At 35.0% G+C, this 26,313-nt stretch overlaps 1 protein-coding gene across 3 annotated transcripts in view; it reads right to left on the reverse strand.

Annotated features, from left to right (window-relative positions):
- The window catches only part of UNC5C (unc-5 netrin receptor C), a 234,855-nt gene that overhangs the window by 56,637 nt on the left and 151,905 nt on the right, over nucleotides 1-26,313 (reverse strand). For all 3 annotated transcript variants that reach the window (XM_072405589.1, XM_072405590.1, XM_072405588.1), the window contains 2 exons: nucleotides 12,680-12,823; nucleotides 4,980-5,083 (listed from right to left, as the gene is read on the reverse strand). In XM_072405589.1, the coding sequence (XP_072261690.1) occupies nucleotides 4,980-5,083; nucleotides 12,680-12,823 (248 nt within the window). The remainder of the gene's footprint in view (nucleotides 1-4,979; nucleotides 5,084-12,679; nucleotides 12,824-26,313) is intronic.

Genomic DNA, 26,313 nt, shown 5'->3' on the forward strand with positions numbered 1-26,313 from the left:
GAAAAAGCCCCCCAGGGCTCAGTGTAATAGGCTGCAGATATGAAAAAAACGCTTCATATATGTATAAATACAGTTTGTTTCTACAGCTATCTGCATTCATGTCTATTATGTGTATAATTAAGGGTTAGCAAACTGTCTTTATATGTGGATCTCAGTAAGAAAGCTTCAGTTCTAACTACCTCTCTACAAGCATTGCACATTATTATACCCATATGACAAATAATAGATACAAATGTTTATTAGGTCTTTGAAATATTTCCTACTGCCTGACCTATCATTTTGGCCTATTCTTGATGTTGACCTTGCAACTTCAATATAGATGGACGCACATAAAGATAACTTGTTTACTGTACCCAGGTTTTCCAATTGGACCTAAAAATGTTCAGAAATAATCGCTGTTTACATGATTCTAAAAATGTGTTGCCTACCTCAATTTCAGATTGTGTGTATCTGTAGTATTAAAGCTACGTACACACTTCCAATTATTATCGTTGGAAAACGAACGACGAACGATCCTGCACGATATCTACGAACGATCGTATAGCACCGATCCTGCACATAGAGATAACGACACGATCGTTCGTAGATATTGTACACACAATAGATACGATCGTTTGAGCGATAGAGGAACTATGTGCACGACAGGAAAGTGAACGAACGTTCGTTCATTACGCATGCTCAGACCATGGACGATCAACGAACGACCGTACACACGAACGATGTTCAACGATCGTCGTCCAATCCGATCCGCCGGTCCGGTCGTTCGTTTCCAACGAGTTTCCTCGTTCGTCGGTGTCGTTGGTTACTTTTTTACGAACGATTTTTTGCCCAATCGATCGTTCGTCGTTCGATTGGAACGATAAAAATTGGAAGTGTGTACGCACCTAAAGTCCCTGTCTCTTGACCTAGGTCTGACCTTATCTTCAGTCACTTGTTCCCAGTCCAGACTTTGTATGATTCTAGATCTGTTTTTTCTTTTGAAGTACATCTAAACAGCCACTTTTACTTTGGTTCAAGTAACAGTCTTACTTTATTCAAGGTACAGTGTGCTGGACGTCTACATCCTACACTGCTAAATACTGAAGTACTGTGACATGCATAGAAAGGCTGTGTACCTGAAGGTCTGGTGGAAATTCCTCTGTAAGTATGTTCACATAGATGCTAAAAGGAGGGACTTGACGTGTTTTTCGATACTCATATAGTGTTTTCCAGTTTCCAGTCTCTGGGTCACAAAACATGCCTTGATGTTTTGCCTGGAATCTTGATTTGGACAGTTCTGTCTAGTTATGCACTTGTGTGCTAATTTCACACACCGCTACTTCTATTACCACTATTGCTAAATCCGTACTTTAATACTGAGATGTTACTCAGTGGTGCCTACCTTAGATCATATTGTTCCCAAAGTGTTATTGTTTGTCTTATTAGAAACATAGATAACCTTGTTTTAGTGATTCAAAGTAGGGAATATATGCTTTTGTGTGGCCCTTAAGGCTCAGAGTGCAACGCCTCTGTCCTAGATTGCTTTCATAAGCATAAGTACACATGAAGCAGTTATATATAGTCACATAATCCGTAAGTACACAAGTCATCTGCCATACATTTATATTTAAATTACTTTACTAGCCTTAACATACTGAATTAATGTTAGGCAAGCTAAAGTATTCATATATTCATTAGTGTTCTGTCCTTTGTGTTGATAATAAAATTGAAAAGATTCTACAAGGAAGAACCATTAAGCCGCTCTTAAATCTCAATGTTTGATCTTGTGAACAACTTCAAAAGTTAAAAAAAGAGAGAATAGCTCTTTTGAAAGTCAAATGGGCATGCATTTTTTAGCTTGCCAAGTGTTAATTGGTGCATGCTCTAAGCCCTGGTACAAATGCAATTCTAAGTCAATTAGCTAGCAATCAGGAACCCTTGCGTCTTGACAAAGTGTACAAGTATTTTATAAAGTATTAAAGGAACAATCATTACCACCTCATAAAAATCTTTACAACTTTGTCTTCTTAAGATGCACTCACCAGCCACCTGGGCCATGCTCTGCATTCTTAGCCCAGCTAACTAATTATCACACTAAAGGAAAGTTGCTATCATTTGTTGTTTCATTATCAAAGGGTTGGGATGCTGGCTTCTAAGCCGACCCTTCAGTATAGCTCTAGAATCCATTCATTTTAAATAGGTTTTCATTGTCGGCACCTGTATCATGTACACAGTGGAATTTAATAGAAAAAGAACGTGTGATCCTTTACATGTCTGTGTGCTCTACTTATTAGGCAAAAGAACTGTAATAATTGACAACACATATATTTGCATTATTAAGATATATTAATTTTAACAAAAAGAAAAAAATATAATGCTAGATATTAATATATTTATTATTTGCTCATCAGAAATAATGGCTAATTAATGGTTGTATCCACTATATGAAACAATGTCTGCATAATAAAGAAATCCTTGGTATTTATGGGTTTGAGCAAGTTTCACGCATATTTTTAAATTAATTACAGACTCTTTTTTCCAGAATTTTTTCTTATATTTCGTTTCCCCTCAGTAGGTTTTAGAACTCCATCTGTTAATTTGTCTATTCAGTACACTGAGCTATAGAAGTAGTGCTCACATGCTTATATGCTTAAAAATCGTTGAGCAGTTAACCTTAATAGCTACAATAATATTCTACTGTCATATTAAATTAGAATCACATGATCTATATCGCACATAACTAGTTATTAATGAATTTACAGTAACTTTGCAGTTACAATATAACCACAATTGTTACCAGTGAACACATTTTAAAAACAACAACTGAGCTTTGACAATCCACCATGACCCCACAAAATCAAATCAAAATAACTGAGATGGTTCTTGACAGAAGATCAAACAGTTAAAGCAAAGCAGCTGCATTTTACAAATGAGGAAGGGTTGTCCTCCGAATCGTAACCCTTAATAAAGTTTTTCTAAGAAGCGAAGACTGGGTATACCACTGGATTTGTTTTGTAAGAGCTGCTGATTTAGTGTTTTAAATACATTTTTGAATAATACTTCCCCTGTTAAAGCTCACTTTTCTGTCAGGTATAACTCCACAAACACTGTGCAATCTTACAGGGCATAAGCATTGCAGAATAGCCCACTAATTATCAGCTACTACCATTCTAGTAGTAGGTTCTCATTCTTTTCTGAATAATCCCCTTTTAAAGCACAGATTGTATAGATATAGGATGAAATAAAGTATAATTTTGTCAATGTATATATTGTTACGTTTTTTATTTCTGATGGCTTAAACCTGAGATATTAAGTTACTCAAACCCGTTTCTGACTAAAATTTCTTACTCTGTTTAAATTGTAATGTTTACATGGCAGTTGATTTTAATCAGAAAAGATATTTGAGGTGCGGTACCACAATACTTTGTTCCTTAAGGAGTGGGCTATAATGGAATTTTTGCAGTCTTTCACAGAAAGTATGATTATTCAACATAATTCCATTAGACCCACCTTAGGGGGACATACTAATATATAATTTAACAGTTACAACACAAAGTATGTGCAGCAGACAGTATGCCTATTTCAATCTAACAGCATCATTTGTATTCTGTAACAGGTGAAAATGTCCTTATAAACTTAGAAACTGATAAGATCACAGACTACAGACGAGATTATTATTACAGCTGTTGTGAGGATGACCTGCTCCATATTATGTATTAAGGATCAGCAACAATATTAGAAATAAAAAAAACTCTACATAGCTGTAAGCTGGTGTTGGGTATTCTCTTACATTTTCCTCTAATCCAAGCTCTTAGATAAGAGATTTAGCCTATTTTATCAGCAGTAAAATACCTTGAATTCAATGCAACAAGCAAAAGTAAAACATCAAAAATGACAACGCAAAACAGCTAGACTTAAGTAGGAAATTAAATAGCATTCATGAAAAAAACAAATACCAATAAACTAAAGTTTCTTTACTAAACATAGATTATTTTTTTTCCTATTACTAATTATTATCTTTTTGTTTGTTTTCTTATCTGATTTAGTGTGTGATGTTTTTTAGTACGATTTACATTTTAATCTAAAATAATATTGTGTTTTAAATAATAAGTTGTTGGGATAATTAATCATTTCCCAGTTACAGCTCAACAAAAGCAACATGGTGATTATTTACTATAGAAGCACTTCTTACACCTGTATGTGTTGACTTGAAAGACCCAGTTAGGTAAAAGGGAAACTTATTTTCTCTTCAATTCAAGGTTTTTTATATCTAAAATGAAAACAGCACTGAATAGAAGTATTTTTCTACTTTCTCTAAAAGGCTCATTTCTGCCTGTACACATTGTGTATAATTTTTTTGTATTTAGGCTGCGCTGGTTACAAGTTATTTTAATGTTTTCTATTCTATTTTTCTGTTTCTCACTAGGAAACATCCAATTACATGCGGCATGCTGTGTCTGTTGGTCATCAGTTGCTCACAAACACTTGAAACAGCCAAATATAAATTGTTTCATCCTTTACCATCCTCATAATTACATATAGTACATTTATAAGGTTGTGACTATGACCTACATTTTGGCTTAACCCACAATAAATTTGGTGGAATTCTTTTTTTCACTTGCCAAACCTTTGTGGTCCTGGTGCTACCAATGACTCAATGGACCTGATTTATTAAAGCTCTCCAAGGCAGGAGAGTATACACATTCATCAGTGAAGCTGGGTGATCCAGCAAACCTGAAATTATTCTGGTTCAGGATTTAAAACATTTGCTAGCAATTGACTTTGAAGAAATCATTCCAGGTTTGCTAGATCACCCAGGTTCACTGATAAACGTGTATCTTCTCCAGCCTTGGAGAAAACTGATTAAACACTGTTTTATCCAATTTTAAGTTTTTATTGTAATAGAAAAGTTGACATTTAAAATTGGCACACTGCCTAATGCTTCAAAAAGTACAAGCTGTCCTAGTAAAAAAGTACTAGTTTCGACCTATATTACTGACCTCAGCTACTGGGATGCCTTCCGGTGGGCGACATTGCAAAAGAACTTCTTGTTCCAAAGACACTTCCTTCCCAAGAGGCTCTTGCTCGAAAGTCTTTCGTAAATCTAAAAAGCAACAGGGAGTTAGTTACTACCTTAAAATGATTTAGTTCTTTTAATGCTCATTCATGTGGGTCCTGAGTACACAATGCATTCAGTGGTCATGCTTCTAAAGCTTCTTTACCTGGCTTCCTGCTAGGTGTTCTAAAAGAGCTAGTGGTGGACTGTCAATGACAAATGGTGTAAGCACCAAACACTGTGTGCAATAAAGCATGCCTTGTAGTCATGTATTTAGTCATTCAACTCAGTACACTCTTTCAGCTTCAGTATCCAAAAGAACGTGCACTACATGTCCCATTTTGATCCTTGTGTGTACGAGGCATTGCTTATAAAGCACTGTACAAAATGTCTTATCCAACACATCTTTCTGCAACACTTTATGTTCTGTTCACCAAATGCCATATACTGGGCAGCTACGTTTATAGTAGTTGTAACTGCTTACTTGTGTTCAGATATCTCATATCGGTTTTTGTCCATTCGTTTATGATGTACTTACTTTACCTGAGTGGTATGTTTGAGTTTGTTAGTAAAAATGTTGAAATATATAAATGCCACATACTATCAATCATGTCTTAATATATATATATATATATATATATATATATATATATATATATATATATATATATATATATATACAGAATATATTATATATTATTTTTTTAGAATGGAATTTGAAATAAAATACCTATGTACACAATTTAATGAATAGGCTATTGAACAATACAAAAAGTCGCTAATTCAAAATTTCTGTCAGACATCTAACCCTAAATACCAACCCTTAATGTAACCCCAAAATACTATGTTTTGTGTAAACTGCATGCAAACGGATGAAAGACATCTGGACACAGCACTTTCTCCATTCCTAAGCTCCAGATTTCAGGACATTGCTTGCCTCTTCTGTCACAAAAATCCTGCCCGCGCCCAATTAATAGGTGTGCAGCTATAGTTCTGCTTTAAATGATTGCTTGAAAGAGATGATGATGTGACTACATTTCGCTAAACTAGCCCAAGTTTAGTCTTAGGTGGTTTTTTACATTAGGTAGTCAGATTGTCAAGAGAGCCCTCCTAATAATTAAAAGTATTCATCACAGCCTGCATAGGTAGATGAAAGGGGAAAAAAATCCTAATTACAGCCCTACTTTATAACATTTCATAAAGAGTTTTCAATTACAGTTAACTGGCACTTCCAACACACTCTACTATGAAGATTTTTTTTTAACATATTAACTTTCATTTAATCACTTACTACTCTCCAGAAACTGCTGAGCAACAAGATCTGCAAGCTATTACCTTAGAAATATATGGCAAACATTAAACAGCTCTGTGATCTTTGGTTTCTGTACATAATACCGTTGTTGTGAATAGTTTGGTGTTGATTCACAATCACGGTATGAATGAACTTATCTGTCATATATCCACTGGAAGGAAATAGCACCCAGTTCAGCACCGACAGATTACATAAAATAACATTGTATTTCCATTCAGCTGTTTTGCAGTCAAAACAGATGGTATTCATTTGGGGTTTGTGTTTTAAAATTCCAGTCGTTTATTTCTGAATTTATTAGATTTTCAGTACAGTCGTATGTTTATTTAACCTCCTTCTGCATGTCACTGATTTATACAATGAAGGCACAACCTTTTGACCTGTGACTGGTACTCCTATTCTAGTTGAGTCATACCATGAAAGATCTTAACAATTCCAGTCATTATGTGCACATGGTTTCAGGAGCTAAGAAATGTGACACCACTTCTTGTCTGGATTTTTGATGGTTTACTGGTTCAGAGAATTCTTTCCTAACTACCTTCATCCATTATGCATATGATACCAGCAATCTGGGTTTATGCTCCATAATCAACACCAATAATTGCCATCAGTAACCACAAGCGTTTTGTTTGTGAGAATTTGATTTAAACTTAGTTTTTCTGTTCTTGTAATGCATACAATTATACACCCTTTAATTACACTGATATAGTGCAATCTTACAATGCATTCACTTCTTGTTAAAAAAGATGGAATTACATAAACACTGAACTGTTTCTTAAAGCAAACTTGTACATTGTGAATGCATAGTAAAGCAATGGGTTTGGATTTTTTGCCTCCCAATCTCAGAGTTTACACATGGCTGAGAACTCTTTCCACAAACCCCTGTGAAAATACTGGGTCAATAACAAGCATCATTGCTGGCACATGAGAAGAAGGAAAGGAAGTCACATGCCCACCAAATATAGAAATACTTTTTTCTTTTTTTTTTTTTTTTGCACTGTTAATACAGAACACTGGACAAGCTGGTATTATGTCCGATTCCATTGATTTATCTTTCATCTAGACTTGGTTTTCCAGTAATGCCCTTATTGTATTTATATAAATATATACAGTGAGGGAAAGAAGTATTTGATCCCCTGCTGATTTTGTACCTTTGCCCTCTGACAAATAAATGACCGGTCTATAATTGTAATGGTAGGTTTATTGTAGCTGTGAGAGACAGAATAACAACAAAAGAACCCTCAAAAACCCAGTGCTCAAAAGTCAGAGCTTGATGTGAATTGTAATGAGTGAAATAAGTATTTGATCCTCTATCAACCAGCAAGATTTCAGGCTCCCAGGTGTCTTCAATGCATGTAGGTAACGTGCTGAGATTAGGAGCACCCTCTGTAAGGGAGTGCTCCTAATCCAAGCTTGTTACAGTACCTGTATAAAAGACACCTGTCCACAGAAGCAATCAATCAATCAGATTCCAAACTAGCCACCATGGCTAAGACCAAAGAGCTGTCTAAGGATGTCAGGGACAAGATTGTAGACCTACACAAGGCTGGACTGGGCTACAAGACTATCGCCAAGCAGGTTGGTGAGAAGGTGACAACAGTTGGCGCGATAATTCGCAAATGGAAGAAACACAAAATAACTGTCAATCTCCCTCGGTCTGGGGCTCCATGCAAGATCTCCCCTCGTGGAGTTGTAATGATCATAAGAACGGTGACAAAGCACCCAAGAACCACATGGGGGGAACTTTTCAATGATCTCAGGGCAGCTGGGACCATAGTCTTTAAGAAAACAATTTGTAACACATTGTGCTATGAAGGCCTGAAATCTTGCAGAGCCCGCAAAATCCCCCTGCTCAAGACAGCACATGTACAGGCCCGTCTGCAGTTTGCCAATAAACATCTGAATGATCCAGAAGAGAACTGGGTGAAAGTGTTGTGGCCAGATGAGACCAAAATTGAGCTTTTTGGCATCAACTCAACTCGCCGTGTTTGGAGGGGGAGGAATGCTGCCTATGACCCCAAGAACACCATTCCCACCATAAAACATGGAGGTGGACATTATGCTTTGAGGGTGTTTTTCTGCTAAGGGGACAGGACACCTTCACCGCATCGAAGGGACAATGAACCGTCAAATCTTGGGTGAGCACCTCATTCCCTCAGCCAGGGCATTGAAAATGGGTTGTGGATGGGTATTCCAGCATGACAATGACCCAAAACACACAGCCAAGACAACAAAGGAGTGGCTCAAGAAGAAGCACATGAAGGTCTCCTGACAGGATGATAGATGATCAAATACTTATTTCACTCATTACAATGCACATCAAGCTCTGAAGTTTGAGCACTGGGTTTTAAGGGTTCTTTTGTTGTTATTCTGTCTTTCACACCTACAAAAAACTAACCATTACAATTATAAACTCGTAATTTCTTTGTCAGAGGGCAAACAAAATCAGCAGGGGATCAATTGCTTCTTTCCCTCACTGTGTATATATATATATATATATATATATATATATATATATATATATATCTCTGTTAAACTTTTTATTTAACCAGTTTCTGAACAAAACTATTAAACATACATAGAAACATGTGTGTGTGTGTTCCTTATTATTATTTGCCACTAAAATCTTTCATTCCTATGATGAAATTGCATTTTAAATAACCCGTGCGAAGTCTCCACAGGGGTTAAAAGTGTCTGGAGAGGTATTTCATGGCATGTGGCTGACCTCCTATTAATTAAATATAAGCATCTTCTGTGGCAGACACATTTTTCACACATTCAAATTACTCCTCAGTTAATTCTATTACATGCTCAATGAACAGAAATGTTCAATACTTTTTTCTGTTTTAATGGACTATAGTTGTAGAGTGCTGACTCTCTGGAGGATGAAATCATTTTTTCTTAATCCCGTACAACAATAGTTGGTCATCAGTAGGGGAAAGGAAAAGTTTTAAAGCATATGATAAAGTTAGCTAATTATATCATCAGCCCATGGCAGGGTCTGTACAAAAAGGCCAGATCTTGCAATTATTGAAGGAGAAACTGCTGTGAATAGGAAACTTCAAATTTTAGTACATTTCCATTTTTATTAAAAATGACTGATGGTTTAAACTGTGTAGTCAATCCATTCTAAAAAAATTACAAGCAATTCTAATGTGGCCAGAAGAAGTTGTTTATTGCATTTTAATTATCTTTAAATAGGAAAATTCTCCCTAAAACTGTAGTAGATAGGGATTCTGATACCAGTCGCTTTTACTGGAAAACAATGATGTTGTTTTAATATAGGAGTTTTTGCCTGATCACTCTGCAAGAGATAATACACACAGCTTAGGTAATGACTTGGATCTCTTTAGATTTTAGTCATCCATATGCAATCAAAAATGTTTTTATCTTGCACATGTTTGGGTAGTTCTTGGTTTAGGCTAAGCAAATTTTCCTTTAAAAATTAAAAATGTAAAAATTGTATTCCAAACGATTACCCTTTGTTTGCTAAAGAATGATTAAAATGCAAAGTTTTGAATGTATTTCATCCTTTCTTCAGGCTTTATATAAATACTCAAAGAAGGGATCTAGGTCAACTAAAATCTTGCATCTTCAACCTCAATCTTCAAACTCAAGACAGCCAAGAGTATCATTTAAACTACAAACTTTTTGCATCAATCAATGGCTAAAATGGTACTCCACTCTACAAATGATTTATCCCTTGCAATTTGATACTTCACCATGGTAAGTAGACAGTCAAAATGTTTTTAGTAAGTCAACCCCAGTATATTTTCAAAGGGTGTTATTTAATAACAGCACTGAAAGAAATAATGGCCTGTACGCAGTAGGAGCCAATCAATCACTAGATTAGGTAGCTCTGCCTAATCCTGACCCTTTTTCAACATTCATATTTCAGGGTGATTTGACTATGTTTAGATACTAGAGAGGCTGCAGAAGAGATTTAGCATTTCAACATAGTTTATGGGTACTATAATATTATACAGCATTTATATAGCGCCATCATATTACGCAGCGCTGTACAAAGTCCATAGTCATGTAACTAACTGTCCCACAAAGGAGCTCACAATCTAATGTCCCATACTATGTCATTAATGTAGTCTATGGAAAATTTTGGGGAGAAGCCAATTAACCTAAATGCATGTTTTTGGGATGTGGGAGGAAACCGGAGTACCCAGAGAAAACCCACGCAGACATGGGGAGAATCTGCAAACTCCATGCAGATAGGGTCCTGGCTGAGATTCAAACCTGAGACCTAGTGCTACCAAAGGCCAGAGTGCTAACCGCTGAGCCACCAAGCTGCCCACAACTATACATTATATATCATCATTGGTGTATATCATTATATACCAACCTGATGGAAGGTAATATTGCAAAATTTTAAATTAGGTACATGAAATGAACTATATATTTTTTTTAGTATTGTAATTTAAAATTCTGCTTTTAAAGCCCTTTCAAGTGATATATTTATATTTATCCTGCACATGTAATAGTATGCTTAAATGTAATATAAGCATATAATATATGAGACTTAGATACTCTGTTCAAAAATATATTTAATTTGTGACTGCTGCTTTATTTGCCTTTTTGGCCATAATTATTTATTTTAGCTAACCCAAACATCACACAATAATATATAATTCCATTACGTATAAATGAACTAGCATTTTAGGATGCTAATAATAAAGTGTTAAAGTTACTACCAATAAACAGTGCAGCTGATACATTATTTGTGTGTCAGTTTTACTGTCAAAAATGAATGTGTAAATCTGTGAAGACTAAATAATTTATTAATAACAGGATGTAAAGTAAAAATAGAAACTAAAAGCCAAAATGTTTATTTTCCAGAAATATGTTGCTAAACAAAACTATGCCTGTTGGGTTCAATGTGTTTATATTAACAGAACACATTAAAACCTTAGATAGATTTTGAAGTGACTGCAAGTAAAATACTCCCTAATGTCTGGAAAAAAGTGATGCCAACCCCATAAATAATATTGACACTGATGTCACTCTTGTAAAATGTAACCAGTTAGAGAATTGGTAAGGTCAGCTAACATGGAACCTGTAATATATGAAGTCATACTAGTCTTAGTGACAAATAGAAACAGCATTTGATGTTGGCTTATAGATCTACGATTTGCTGGCTTGTTTTTATTTACACAACCACTGTTTAGCATATATAATAGTAAGAAGCCTGATAAGAAAAGGTCAGGAAAAGAGCATTGAGTAAGCTTCTTCCCAAAATTAGTCGTATTTGTCCAATGGAGTGATATATAAGTAATTCCTTAGGTTTCATATTTCTACTACTGCTGCCTCTTTGTATTGCTAAGACTTGTTTTCATATTACATTTCCTCAACATTGCAGACAATGGGCACAGTGTTGCTCACATAGAAAGGAGAATGGACAAAAACAATGCAAATAAGAACATTAGAAATTCTAGGAAACAGAGCTGGAAAGTTATGTTTTTAAAGCTCTTGTGAGAGGCGATGCATTCTTTGGATTGAATGAGTAATGTAATTTCTTTGTAAATTTAAAAACAAAAACAGCTTACCTAAAATGATAACTGTCTGCATCATCTCTTGGTACTTTTCATTTCAAAATAATGGCTTAGATTATAAAGAATTAGTACTTTCTAATGCCAGAATAAGGATTTACACTGTGTTTCTTTTTCGAGAGTAAACAGTGACACTGCATTGCATGTACTGCTTGGGGGTCACCTACACTACTAGGCATTCTAGGCATTGCTAGGCTCCTGGGCCAAAAGACAGTGCCTGCACATCTCATCCATTGCAAAAGGAATCATAGGACATGAGTGCCAACTCATTGGCCCTGATGTATTAAAGCTCTCCAAGGCTGGAGAAAATACACTTTCATCAGTGAAGCTGAGTGATCCAGCAAAGCTTGGAGAGCTTTAATAAATCAGCGCCATTATATCAACTGCATATGCATTTTTACTGCTCCCTGACTTAAAGTTTGGGCAATAATAATATAAGAGTTTAATACTACTTTAAAACTTGACTCTGCATCCTAAATAAAAATTGGTGACATTCTCATATGAGTAAGTAACTTTCTTTAAACCCTTGTCCCTGTTTTGCCAGTTTCTGATAAGGTTCATTGATGTCTTTCTTATAGAACTGACAATCCAGCTATACAAAACACTAGTGTGTTAAATATGGCCTATTCCATGTAAAGTGGACACAGGACTGTAACAGAAGTAAATAATTGGTTCTCATAACAATTTGGATAACTAATAATTCCAGTTTATATTCTGTAATGACTTTTTTAAGTAACCAACAAAAAGTGACAAAAGAAATGGTAAATATATACTTACATGCTATCCTAACATAGGCCTTCCTGCTCTTAGTTGTTCCTGCGGAGCTCCAGGCAACACACTGACACCAATAGTCCTCCAATCCAAACAGTTCCTCTACTTGTTGTCTTGATATTTCAATGCTTACCTCTCGGACTATTAAACCTGCAAGAGAAGACAGAGAGAATGATAATTCTTTGTGATTCTTCATGTAGAAAAAATGTTACTGTTCTCCTGTGTAAGTACCTAGTACAGCTTATAAAGCAATAAAATATCCAAGCTCTCTGAAGAAATGACCAAAGTATTCTTTCTGGGAATGGGGTGTTAAGTCAAGAGAAAAAGCAATAGGGGGTTATTTTTAAAGAATAAAAAATATATACAAAAAGTGGGTATTAATACTTTGTAGAATTTGTTGTAGAATTTGGTCCAACACGTAGTTGGACCAAGAATCAAAGGACTGGGTTTGTCAATATGCATAAACTGCTGACACCCTGTCATCAGGACAGAAAATTAGAGCATTTCTACCTAGAAAGTATACAGATAACTACAGTAAACTGAACAGAAGGTTTATCTATTCCTCCTATGATGAAAAATAAGTTTTCACAGTAAAACCGTATTGGTATACCGACTCCCATAATGCACCAGCGACAATACAAGCAGCTCTATACAAAATTCTCTATTGAAGACAACGAAAGCTATGTTTCTACTATCTGAGTGGATGTTCAAGGGATGAAAAATATTTTTGCTGGAGTTCAATAAAACGTGGAAAATATCCAACGTTTTAAGCACATTTTTATACCACTGGCAGTACAAATCAATAAATAGTCAGTAGATCCTTTTTTATTTTATCAATGAGCCTTTTTTGGATTACCAAAGAGAAATAAATCGTGGTGTGTTCATGCAACCTCATTATACATCACACTTTGAGCCTGGTAATCAAATACTTAAATATGAAATAAAATAAAAAACAGAGGTATGCACAAAACATGAAAGGCCTCTTTGACAGTTTTTTTTGCAATGTAGCGTCATGCAAGCTAAGACCAGAGCTACACAAATATTAAGTGAGACTCATGCTATGAATGTTCCTGTTTGTGAAGTACTGAGTCTTCTAACAGCCCTGAAAAGCCAAGCCAAGTCTTTGATTTCTCTTAAGCTTCATAGAGAGCTTTCATTCACAGAGTGGACTATTAATTGCACGTTGTGCACAATTGTACGTTGACGCTCACATCGCACACTGTTTATATATAAAGACCACTTCCAAATATAACAACGATTCAGTGGAGCATGTAATATCTTGAAAACTTCTGGTGGGAACTCATTTAATGAGATGTGTTCTACCATCACCTCCTTGGTGTAATTACCCATTACCGTTTATCTGCACATAATGAGCCATGTCCATTCAAAAATAAATAAATAATAATATCATGAGTAATTACTGCGAATTATTAAAATATCCTGTAGCTCAAGATAAAAAACGGAAATTAAAAATGAAAAAGCTTTGCGCAATGTGGGCCCTTGGTTCCCCTGAGAAAAACTTAAGGCAATTTGTTGACTGTTGTGAAGAAGAAGAAAAAATAATAAAATATTGCAAATACAAATTCAAAGTGCATGTGTGTTTAACCTGCCAACCTCTCTAACAGCAAGCATGAGAAACAAGCCTCTTCAGCATGCTATGGGAATGTTTTAATAATGAGGGTAACAAGCAAGTTCAAAGCAGTTTGGTGGTTTGGGAGTTGAGGTACTTAAATATCTGAGCTACATTAGCAGCACTCGAATGCACAGTCACCTTGCATCAGACATTTGCATAAAACTCAAAAAGTGTCGCCAGCAGAAAAAAAAGTAGAGATTGTGCTCTATATGTTTGTGCTTTTATGCCAACCCAATTGCATTTCTTAGTGCTAAGCAAATTATAAATATATATATATATATATATATATATATATATATATATATATATATATATATCAGTGCTACCATTAATAAGTAGAAGAAAACATTGGTTAACTAAATTTTTGACAGTTTGAATTGTTCCTTTTATCTTGTATAAATACAGACATTCAAAACAATGCAATCCTTAGCTTTGGTAAATAAGACATGGCATCAGAATATTGTGTATACTGCTTTGATTTCAAACATTAAATAAAGTAAAAAGAGCTTGTGCAAGAAATTGCATGTGCAAATAACTGCATATCTTTAACTTCTTAGTATCTAATACATATGTTCAATGCCTGCATCATTTCACCCAATATGTTTCTAATGTGCTGCTGTTGGGGTCCAGGAGAACTGGACTGTATAGGTGTTGTACAGGTTAATATAATATTTCAGTATCGCAATAAAGTTAATTTGTCCTACCTTACTTTCGAAATACATTGTATAAATTAACTATTTTGAAAAAACACAGTCAGTCATTCACATTTGCTAATATTTTAATGGCTTATTATGGTATTGGTTTCATTATGACCTCTATATATCTATAGTACAATTTTTAGCAATTATTAGCACATCTTTATGGGACCTCTCTTCCACTGCCACTGTGATTTTTTATCATCTCTTTTTTGGCAAAACTTTTTTTTACTAGCTGGTACTTTCTCTATATATATCATTTTTTAATGTACAGTAATGCATAATATGTTGGTGCTATAAACCCTGTTTTCCCAAAAATAAGACAGTGTCTTATATTAATTCGTGCTCCAAAAATGCTTCAGGGCTTATTTCCAGGGGATATCTTGTTTTTCATGAACAACACTCAACATTTATTCTTGGACAAAAAATCAACATTTATTGAAATCTAGTCATGTCATCACATTCTGGAACATCATCATAACTCTCCAAACCCTGAATTCCATCTTGAATTTCTTGTGACTCCATTTCCTTTAGAACCATTGGCCCTAATTTCTTATGCCTAGCAATAGCGTTCTCCTTAAATATGTCCATGTATTTATAAATATTGTACAGTAGGATCTCGCCTATCCGGCTCACGACTACCCGGCCTCCATACTATCCAGGCCTAGTACGTACGGAGTGCAGAAAAAAAAACAATCTTCATTCTAAAATGCCAGGGCGGCGTGGGCGGATGTCTGCTGCGGTGCTCCTGCATGATGCACGTGTAAAGGTCTATGCTGCCTGCTCTCTGAAACTGTGAGCAGATGTCCGTGGGTGTGGAGAGAGGAATACTGCCCGTGTGTGGAGGTGAGTATTGTACTTTATTATTGGGACTCCCGACTATCCAGCTTTTTTGTTATTCGGCCTAGCCTGCCCCCACAATAGGCCGGATTGTCGAGAATCTACTGTAGCTTATTTTCAGGGTAGGGGTTATATTTCAAGCATACTTTAAATTCAGAAAAATCAAGCTAGGGCTTATTTTCAGAGTAGGTCTTATTTGCAGGGAAACAGAGTAAATCATAATAATAATAATACATTGTTTTTGGTGTGCTTGGAAAAAATTGATTAACAATTATCTTAATAGATCAATTCATCAGCCTGTATTTGACAGTTACTAGGAGGCTGCAGTGTTGCCGCACTTTTTTTTTGGATGCTGCGTCTCGTATAGAGGTGACTTGCTACCCCTGCCGCCTTTATAGATTCATATTGGTATCACTTACAGTCACAGAGGGACAGTAAATGCTGCAGGAAAATACTGCCTTCCAGTAAAAAAAGGACTAAACAATATGCCATGAACAAAGGAAAAACAGAGGTCAAGTAATTGTTAATTCAAGAAAAGCATTTAGCTGTTGAAGACCACTAAATTTGACATAAAGCATAACCAAGGTTAAAAGAAAATATCTTTTCCTAACACTAGAAAGGAGATACAATCTGCTGGTAATATCAGAGTATTAACACAAAGGTCATTCTATGTAAAGCAAGAAATATTAAACATGCTTTTATTAAAGTTCTTGGAAAAGCCTGAGTTTTCTAATGACTTTTTCTGAAGATAGTTCAGTAGTCTTTGTTAGTATTACTTAAGGTCCCTGACCTGTTTGGAAAGTTATGTTATCTTAGTGAACAAAGTTAATGTTGTGAGACAAGATCAATAACTCATACAGTGGAAATAGCAGATGAGGCACAGACAAACTGCAACCATTATGTTTGGATCAGGTGATTGTGGACAACTTCTAAATTAGCTCTTCCGAGGCCCATCATTTTATTTTACTGTCATTTTGTGTTCTTTTTTTATTAAACACAGTACCATCTAAAAAAACTATTTTATCTAGTGCTGACCCAAAGTACAGTTGAATGGATTCCCATGTATATAGAGCTTTGGCATTTTATGTTATTATTTAAGTGGCTAGTCATCCCTCATGAACCATTATAATAAAAGAATATGGTTAAAGGCTTAAAAAAAAAGCTTATTAAGACTGAATAAAAAAGCATTGCGACTGCAGCACATTAATCGTAGAAAACACCATGGCACAAGCAAGACACCAGCTATTCTCAGAGAAATATAAAAAATTAAGTTTATGAGTCAAAGCTTGTATCAGTGGAGAAACCAGAAGTAGGGGACAAATATTTTAGGATATAGACATCCTATCTAATACTCTTGACAACAAATGTTTGTACCAAAGCTAATTTATTATTTTTAGAGTGGCCCTAGAATTTAACTTTACACTACACATGAATCAATAGGGCACACGTCAACAGTATCAAATCTCAAAACTATATATATATATATATCTATATATATCTATATATATATATATATATATATATATATATATGTATATAAATGTTTGGTTGTGTATGAAACCTTTGTTTCAATATGTTTCAAAAATACATGGAGCACTTTGCACAGTTTTGTATATGTAGTAATCAGTAACTGCCTTTGTGCAAATTAAAGAAGCATTGCAAGCAAACAAGGATTTCTTTAGCAGAATATCTTTATCTGTTAATAAATTAGTTGAAAAAGTAATTCCAATGCATATAAAGGTATAAAACATGGGGGAATGTGTATATTTTGAATCTGAAATGTGCATGTTTTTCAGAAATGCACTAATTATGGTGTTCTATTTTTTTTGTCCAAACATATTTGCAGAGTTTTACATCCGAAGGGTTAATTTGTTAAGTTTGTAAATAGCTTAGATATATTAAAATGATCTGTTCCATATGCTTTTTTTTACTGTTATTGACACATATCCCACTTAGTGGCAGTTGGTAGAAATCACAGGGGATATAGTAACCTTTCCTTGTAAATGTTGCATTCTCCAGCTGCTGAAAATTAGCAGTAGACAATAGAGATTCATACTGGACATCTGAGGACTGTGGTTTGACCACAAAAGTACTTGGAAATACCCCTTGCTCTGCAGTTTACCATTACCGTACTGTTTTTTTGTGATTCATCAAAGATGTCACATTTTCCAACAACTAGAATAGCTGAAAGTACAGTTTCAAGATCTGTTTAATGATCGGGTTATGCCACCCATATGATTTTCAAGTGATAAATCAGCGTTACTGTTTGTTTGAATGGTCACATATCTTCTAATCTGTTTTTTATATAACTATTTGTAGTGACAACAAATCTGCAGTGGATGATCTGCCATCATATTGGGAAATCATCTTGACCAGTGTTTCCTATTTTCTAACCATTTGCTGCCCTTTTTATCACTATAAGGTTATGACTGTCATTCATGTTTTTCAAATCGTTATTAACTGAGAAGAAAAATGTTCTTGTCAGTTGTGTCCTAGTCATTTACACCTTCATATATGTGCTATTATTTGTTCAGCCTACACTTATGGTTCTTTGTCCAGTTCCCCATACCAATTAAATCCAGTTAGACATCTCTCTCACACAAGTGAACCAGCACCGTTTTTTTAATAGGTTCACATACCCTATGAACAAGTTTTTATTATCGTTATGTCATAACCACTAGAACTGACATTAATTTAAAAGGCTTAAATTAAAGTACTTCCCACACTTTGGCAGGTGTGACTTTCATACAAAAATGCACAGGAGAAAATAAAAAATAATAGGCTGGATAATAGCTGCCAGAGGTCTGAGCTTTGCATAAAAACGGTGGTAGCCGTCTCACAAAGAAAATCTGTGCACTCTTTATTTCTGGTTCAGAGGATTTACATGCTCTCTCTAATGATCTGGGCTGTCAGCACTCAGTAATGCTTCCCAGTCTCTAGATTACTGCTCATGCAAAATTGAAGCACTTTGGAGGCAGTTAGAAGCTGCAGATGAATCTCTATGTGCAAGCACAAGGTGTAATGGTTCTTCAGCAGTTGTTAGATGTAGGGTGGTAATCACAGGGAAAAGAAGGAAAAAAACTGAACTTTTGTCATCTATAAAGCATGTGAAATTACATGATCACAGGATGAATAACTAATAGAGAGAAATGAACTTTACTATTTTTTTACTGTCTCTAGGTACATGGTGGCTGGGCTTTGATTAAGTGACAAAGCTACTGAGGAGTCTGGGGAAAAGTGCAGTTGTGTGGAAATAAGGGTTACATTGGTCATGGTAACAAGTATCTGAATAAATGCTGATTGCTGGTTAAAGAATAAAAATAAAAGCCTAATGGAGATGTTATGGATCTGAAAGAGCTTCAGCTTAGAAAACCACCAGGGTGTCTTGACCTAGCCACAACTTCTTTAACAAGACCTGGGGGGGGGGGGGGGGGGTTCTTTCTTACTGGAAAAGTGGATCTCCTCCTGGTACTTCTGCTAACTTCTAGCTCCTTCTTTCTGTTTCCAGATGCCAACCCACAAGAGGTATTAAGTCAGAGGTCGTATTGTAACATTTAGGATGGCTATTTAATAATAGTAATAGTAATGATGGCCTCAGCACACTCAGAATATTTTAGCAAAAAACAAAAGAACAATGGAATACTAAGCACACACAATCTAACACAATTGCATTTTTATTTTTCCTGCAATCTATTTTGGAAAATGCCAGTTGCCTGGTTGTCATTGCCTGGATCTAGTGACTTATTTATTGACCTAGATAGAGAATACTGATGACATTTCTGACCTCACTCTTGAGCACTGACTACTTGTCCTGGGTAAGTTACTCCTTCATATCCATTCCATATAGTTTTAGGTTCACAAAAACAACAGTTAACAAGGAGTACAATGATGCTTAAAACTTAGAATAACCAGAGATGTTCAATGCTTTTCACATACTGAGAGCTCTCTTTTGCTTCTTGTTTGTACAAACCCTTGGATTAAATGTTTAATAACTATCAAAGTAGTATGGAAGATGAGTATATTGTATGAAGAATACTACAGAATGTTATTCTAGAGGGAGATATGAAATGCTGTGGCCATAGTCGGGCCATTTAGTCATCTGGAAGGACCGTAGGATAGGAAGCCAGGATCACCCCTGCTCTTGAATATGAAGGAATTTAAAGTTCAAATTAGTTTTGAAATCAACTGCTTCTTTATATTTAAAAAATAAATAAATATGAAAAACAGATTTACTAAAACAAAGGAAAAATAAAATAAGTCAACCAACCATTTTTTTAGGATGAGTTAAACAGACATGATGGTAAGTTTCTGGGTATTAACTAAAAAGTCTATTTGTCTTTAATTCATCTGTCGAGCAAAAAATAGATTTGTCTTATGGCAGTATATATTGTACAGTTTTGTGTAGTGCAGTTGGAAAACACAAAACAGCCCACTTATGTCCATTAGCAAAGCAACAAAACAGATCTCCTACACAGTTTACCACAGTCAGTAAAGTTTATGAATTTGGCCTTGATAAACTTGTAACATAAAAGTAATTGCAGTGTTTTTGTTTTTAGTCTGGCTTTAGGACTTGCTGCCACAGTGGAGAGCTTGGCACATACAAAATCATTTTCAAAGGAGCTTTTGTCCAGGTGGCTGTCAAATGAAATATCGTTTTGACAAGGACTTCAGGTGCTCTGCCAAAGTCAGTGTAAGGGCTCACTTCTTGTCAAGCAACCGCATGTGTTGTTCCAGGGGCAGTAACTGACAATAGCTATGACAACTGGTTATGTAAGCAGCAATCGTGCACCTCTGTGCTTTAAAGAATATAACACAGAGCTTAAGATAGATTTTTTAAAAACGTATTTATTATTTTAACTATTGTACATGCTCATAGCTAAAACACATGCAGCTACTAAGACTACTATACTTATCTAATGCTAATCTATCTAATATCCTAATATATATTTCCACCCAAAGATCATTAATATTTTCTAAAAAGTCAAGGCACTGTATACTTTAAAGATTGACTTTGGTTTTATAGAAATCTTGTAAAAAACTGTAATGTAAATGGTGTACAATAAATAATCAGTTGGTATAAAATATGCTATATTTAATAAATCATGACTGTATTATATATAATAAATGCACCTTTTCATGGTTATTTTTCAACTGTATTAGCAATGTTTCTAAAAAAACTTTCCCATTTCATGGAAATTTCCAGGTCATATATCTCAGCTAGAAGCACATAATGAATTTGTTAACAGATGAGCATCCAGACTGGGGGAGGGGGGATCACAGTTGTTTAGAAGGTCTATAACTCCAGAGACCACTTCATAGCGGCACACAAAAAACACAGCAAACCAGAAGAGAAACCAGTAAGCTGTGAGGATGTGAGAGTTTGTGTTTGTAATTCCCTTGGTAACTATGTTTTACGGGTTGGTGGCTGTTTGATGTCCAGAGCCAGACAGAGAAAAGAGTAAAGCAATGAGTCACCGCTCCTCTCCATATGTCTCTTGTGGTTGCAGAGCTTAGTCCCTGTCACTTCCTATATGACAGTGCAGGTTAAGGGGCAATTCAGACAGTGTTGTTCAGTCTACATATATTGTCAATGGCAAAAGGTCCTACAGCAGTTTCCTATTTAAAGTTGGTTGATGTTTTTTTTATTTGTATATAATTATACAAAAAGGCTAAAAGCAATTTATAATGTTTATGTAAAAAAGTGGACCTACAATGGCATACAAAATAATGTCCAGGTGTATTCAATATCACTTGTAGAGACCACAGAGCTCCACCTGACAATGTCTGTTTTATCTCCAGAAGGATGGACCCATCTTTGTTTAGCCACTTTTCATTTACTTCAGAACTAATATGCTAAATTGTACATGTATATAAATTCCAATTTCATCCATTGGATGCCAGGACTAAACAGTGATGGGACACATCATCAAAAAAAAAAATTATTCATGGTTAGTTTCTAAACCAAACGTATGTGGCTTCAGGGCGCTCTATCTGAACCTCTCTCTCCTACGGTTCTATTTGTTTTTAATTGAACATAGCGAAACTTGAGTATATGTTATACAAATGGTTGGAGGATAACAACGAACCATTTATTGGAAGTTTTTACACAACGGCATTTTTAGCTTTCAGCACCACATGGCCAGTTTTCCTTTAGTTTACTGTTTCCAAACCAAACACTATTAGTGTGAGTCCCAGTTATAATAATATATCTGCCACCTAATAAAATCATTTTGTAGCATCTTTATTGGTCTCCAATACATGCATATGTAAAAACAGAATGTATAGATATATAAAACTGTCTATGATTCTGCACTGGATGGCAGTGAATGACAAGCTCTAAATAGACATATTGTTTATTGGTTTAAGAACAGCCCTATCCTTTTCTCAGTAAACCTATTATTGTACCAGATAACAAATACTATACTACTTGGCAGGTAAATTAACCTATGAAACCCAGAAGACCTAAGATGATGCTGGATGACTACATCATTTTACATAAGCTCAGAAAAAAACAACACACACATAGTGAGTTAAGAATGACAGATGGGAGTCTATGTACAGCAGAACATAAAATATGCAATGGAAGCAACATCTTAAATGTCTTTGCAAAGTATTTTAAATATGTGCTGACTTATGCTGCTATTAAAACACTTAGCCATCACATTTTGGTCTACTTTCACAAATATGATACATTATATTTCTTGGTAAATGAGGGTGGATCTTTTATGCAAAATTAACTTTCTCTTTAGCTAAACAGTCAGACCATATTATTAATATGTGCTTAGTATTTTCATGTTTTAATCTGTAATATTTTTTATATAGGTATCTGCTATAATAAAAGCTGATAATGATATTCATGGAAATTCACAGGAATGTGAGGGACCTATTTATTGATAACAGAGTTTGCTTGTTCACTTTGCTCTAAGTGGGCAATACCACCCAGTTCTACCATGGCATTCTTTAAACAGGCAAACTGAAAACAAGTTAAAAGACTGTTAATTTCTACAAAATGAATTTAATAAGAAACTTTGTTTTAGGCATGCCATTTACCTGTAAAAGCCTCCCTTGTGCAGACATCCAAAAGCACAGAGCATGCCATTGGATGGCACCATTTTGGATGTACTGTCAGAGCTGTCACTCTTCTACAGATGATTTTATTATCAATTTCAAATAAAAAAGAACAATAGTTGAACAGTTGTGCAAGCAATGTCTCAAATGTTTGCTTTGCTTGGCTTTAGTTGGCTGTATTTTTGCACCCATAGTCAAATTACATTCAGAAAGCTTTTCCTTTTAATCGTGATTCTGCTTCTCAGACTCTTTGTGTGATTCAAATTGCAATAAACACTTTACTCCTTGAACTGAAAACAAGTACAGTATACAAAAACCACAGTCTCTGACATCTCAGTTCAATACAAAACATACCCAGTCCAAGCAAGACTTAAAATGTTCAGTGCCACCACTTCCCTGAATCCCAAAACTACCTATCACAAATACAGATCCAAAAGAGTTTGTGCACTGGGTATTATTATTATTAAACAGGATTGATATAGCGCCAACATATTATGCAGCGCTGTACATTAAATAGGGGTTGCAAATGACAGACTAATACAGACAGTGATACAGGAGAAGAGTTGGGAATTTATTCAAAAACATAATTTCTAGTTTTTTGCCATATACAAGATGTCTTTATGCTTTGTGACATTTAGAGCATTAAAGAATAGCCCTTCCATTAAACACAGAAAATTGTTTTTTCAATCTAGATATATATACACTTACGTACATTGCATACAAAGCATAGTGCAGACATCAAATTGGCTAAAAACTGTGGCTATGTTGAATGCATGTAGTAGATGTTCTCATAGCCTTTCATACTGCATAGAGTAAGGGTAAATAAATTTGACCTTTTGAATTAGAAAGACCTTAAAGAATATCTTATTTGTCTACATGCACCAAGACCACATTTAGTTAAAGAGTAGACCCCGCTCCTGATTCTCCAAGAGACCTGGAGCTGGATGAAGACCCAATACTCCACTTGACAGCGCACCCTAATTGTCTACATGTACCAAGACTACTTTTGACTAAAAAAATAGACCCAGCTCATATTGATTCTCAACATTCCTTTGTCTACACAGGAGGAATGGAGACAGGACCCAGCAAGGTAAAGCAACTAAATATCTGCCTAGCATTTTTTAAGACAGGTGGGTGGTAATTGATAATTGTACTTTATTTTAGGAGTACAGTTATTCTTTAAAATTTGTTTACTAAGCTATACAATCATTATTTCCCCAAAAAATCATTATATACAGCCAATTCAAGTTGGCTGAAAATAATGATTGTTATTGCAAATAATGCATGCATTATTGTTTACTAAAATGAGCTTCCTATCTGAAATGATGTGTTTAACGCCAACTATATGATGTAATTCAATGTTTAATTAGGATGTCATTTTGATAGTAGATATTTCAGTATTTAAAGACCAACTTTAAAGTAATGACAAGGTAGTCATCTGTTTTGTATAATACATCAAAATCAAGACTTAGATTACTATATAAACTTAAGTAACAACAATCAGATTCATTTTCATTTTTTTAAAAACAGAAAAGAAAGTAGTAGTGGTTTGCACATTTTTTTACTATTATTATGAATCTCGTGAAGCAGGCACTTACATAACCCTGTTGATTTGCCTTACATGTGGAAAACAGAAGTTCATAATAAAGTATAAACCTAGAATCTGTAAATCTTGCCAGTAAGAGAGCCAGTATTGACAACACTAACCCACTGTCTCACAATTTGTAGCAGCGTTGTCAACATGCCATGCAAGTTCCTTCAGTTTATTGTATGAGAGACCAAACAGGCAACCCAACGGCTAACTGGAGAAGCGTACACCGCATGGCAAAAATACTGAAAACTAGATTGTCAGTTTATATTATTAAACAAATTATAATTTGTGGACTATTCTAATGTGAACAAGAGTACCAAAAAAAAAACAAGAACCAAACAAATTAGATTTTACAGTTTAGAAAACTGGCATGGAAAGGTCAATCACTCAATTAAAATATATACTCAAACAAATAACCTTGGTAAAATAGCTGATGTTAAGGTTGAATATGATCCATCTATTAACAACATAGCTTAAAAAAACACTGCCATGCTCTTAACTACTTTTTTTTTACCCCTTCATTGAATTCTGAATAATAATAATTTATACAAAAACAAACTGCCTTGGAAAAAAATGCTCTTAAAAATGCATCCATAGCCAAGATGGAAGAAGAATAATTGTTAAATTTTATTGTGATCTGAATTTATATTAGAGAGATTCTTTCATTTTCTGTTTAGAAAAAAAAAAGTTGGGCCCACAAAAAGAAAGTCTATACAAGAAACAGCAATACAGAGAGAAGCAAAAACCTTACAGAGGGTAAACTGTTTCATCTTACCAAAAGTGAAAAAATATCCAGTGGTGAAACAATGGTAAGGATCTTTTCCTAGTTTGAGCATACATCAAATTGTGTAAGCCAGTATAACAATTTATATTAAATAAGATCACCCGTATCAAGACTGCTGAACAAAATATACAGTGATTATTTTATTACAGAACATAGCAAGGCTAAAATGATGACATACCATACTGTCAATAACAAGTAGAAAATGATCATGTTTGATTTTACAATGCATGGTTAAGTGTCACCTGAGGATAACATTAGAGAATATATTGCTTTGTTTTTTCTCACAGTGCTAGGATTTCATCCTACTCATGTCTGTAATGATGATTGATGAGCATAATTGCACCTTAAAACTTAAATGTATCTTGCTGCTATCACACACATTTCTTCAACTAACAAAAGTGCTGTGGGAGTCCCACATTAAGAGAAATCACCCCAATTGGGATTAGGAGCTTCATGAAATAACTGAGTTTTAAACACAAATGATGACTGCAGAACAAAAGCTTTGCCCATAATAAATTTACATGCAAGATTGGAGGAGCAGAATTTCATTTGGTTCAGGGAAGAAAGGAAGGGATGATTTCTACTGTTGGTGTTTTGTTAACTTTAAAGATCTGAGACGATTTTGAAATTCTCTCCCTCAACACAGTACCAATTACCATAACCCTAACATGTATACATTACCAAAGCTGTAATGGCAAGTTTGGTTGTATTATAAAGAATATTCTTCCCTTTCTCTTTTATTGTAAGTATTGATGCAACCTGGTGGGGTTTATTGTGGACCGTTTACCACACCATTTTTCACATTTTTACACCAACCCTTCTATATTTCCAGCTTGGTGGAGAATCTCCCAGACAGGATTCAAATGCACTATGGGTGGCAGCTGCATGGATCTGGAATAGGGCTGGCAGTATCGGCTATTACTGGTCGCTGGAGAACCAGCAGAGCAATTACTATAATCCATGACAGAGAACACCTAAACACACACCAGGTTTTCACCCATGACAATCACAATAATTGTTTCAAGGAGC

The sequence above is a fragment of the Pyxicephalus adspersus genome, chromosome 3, assembly GCF_032062135.1.
Source record: "Pyxicephalus adspersus chromosome 3, UCB_Pads_2.0, whole genome shotgun sequence".
NCBI lineage: Eukaryota > Metazoa > Chordata > Amphibia > Anura > Pyxicephalidae > Pyxicephalus > Pyxicephalus adspersus.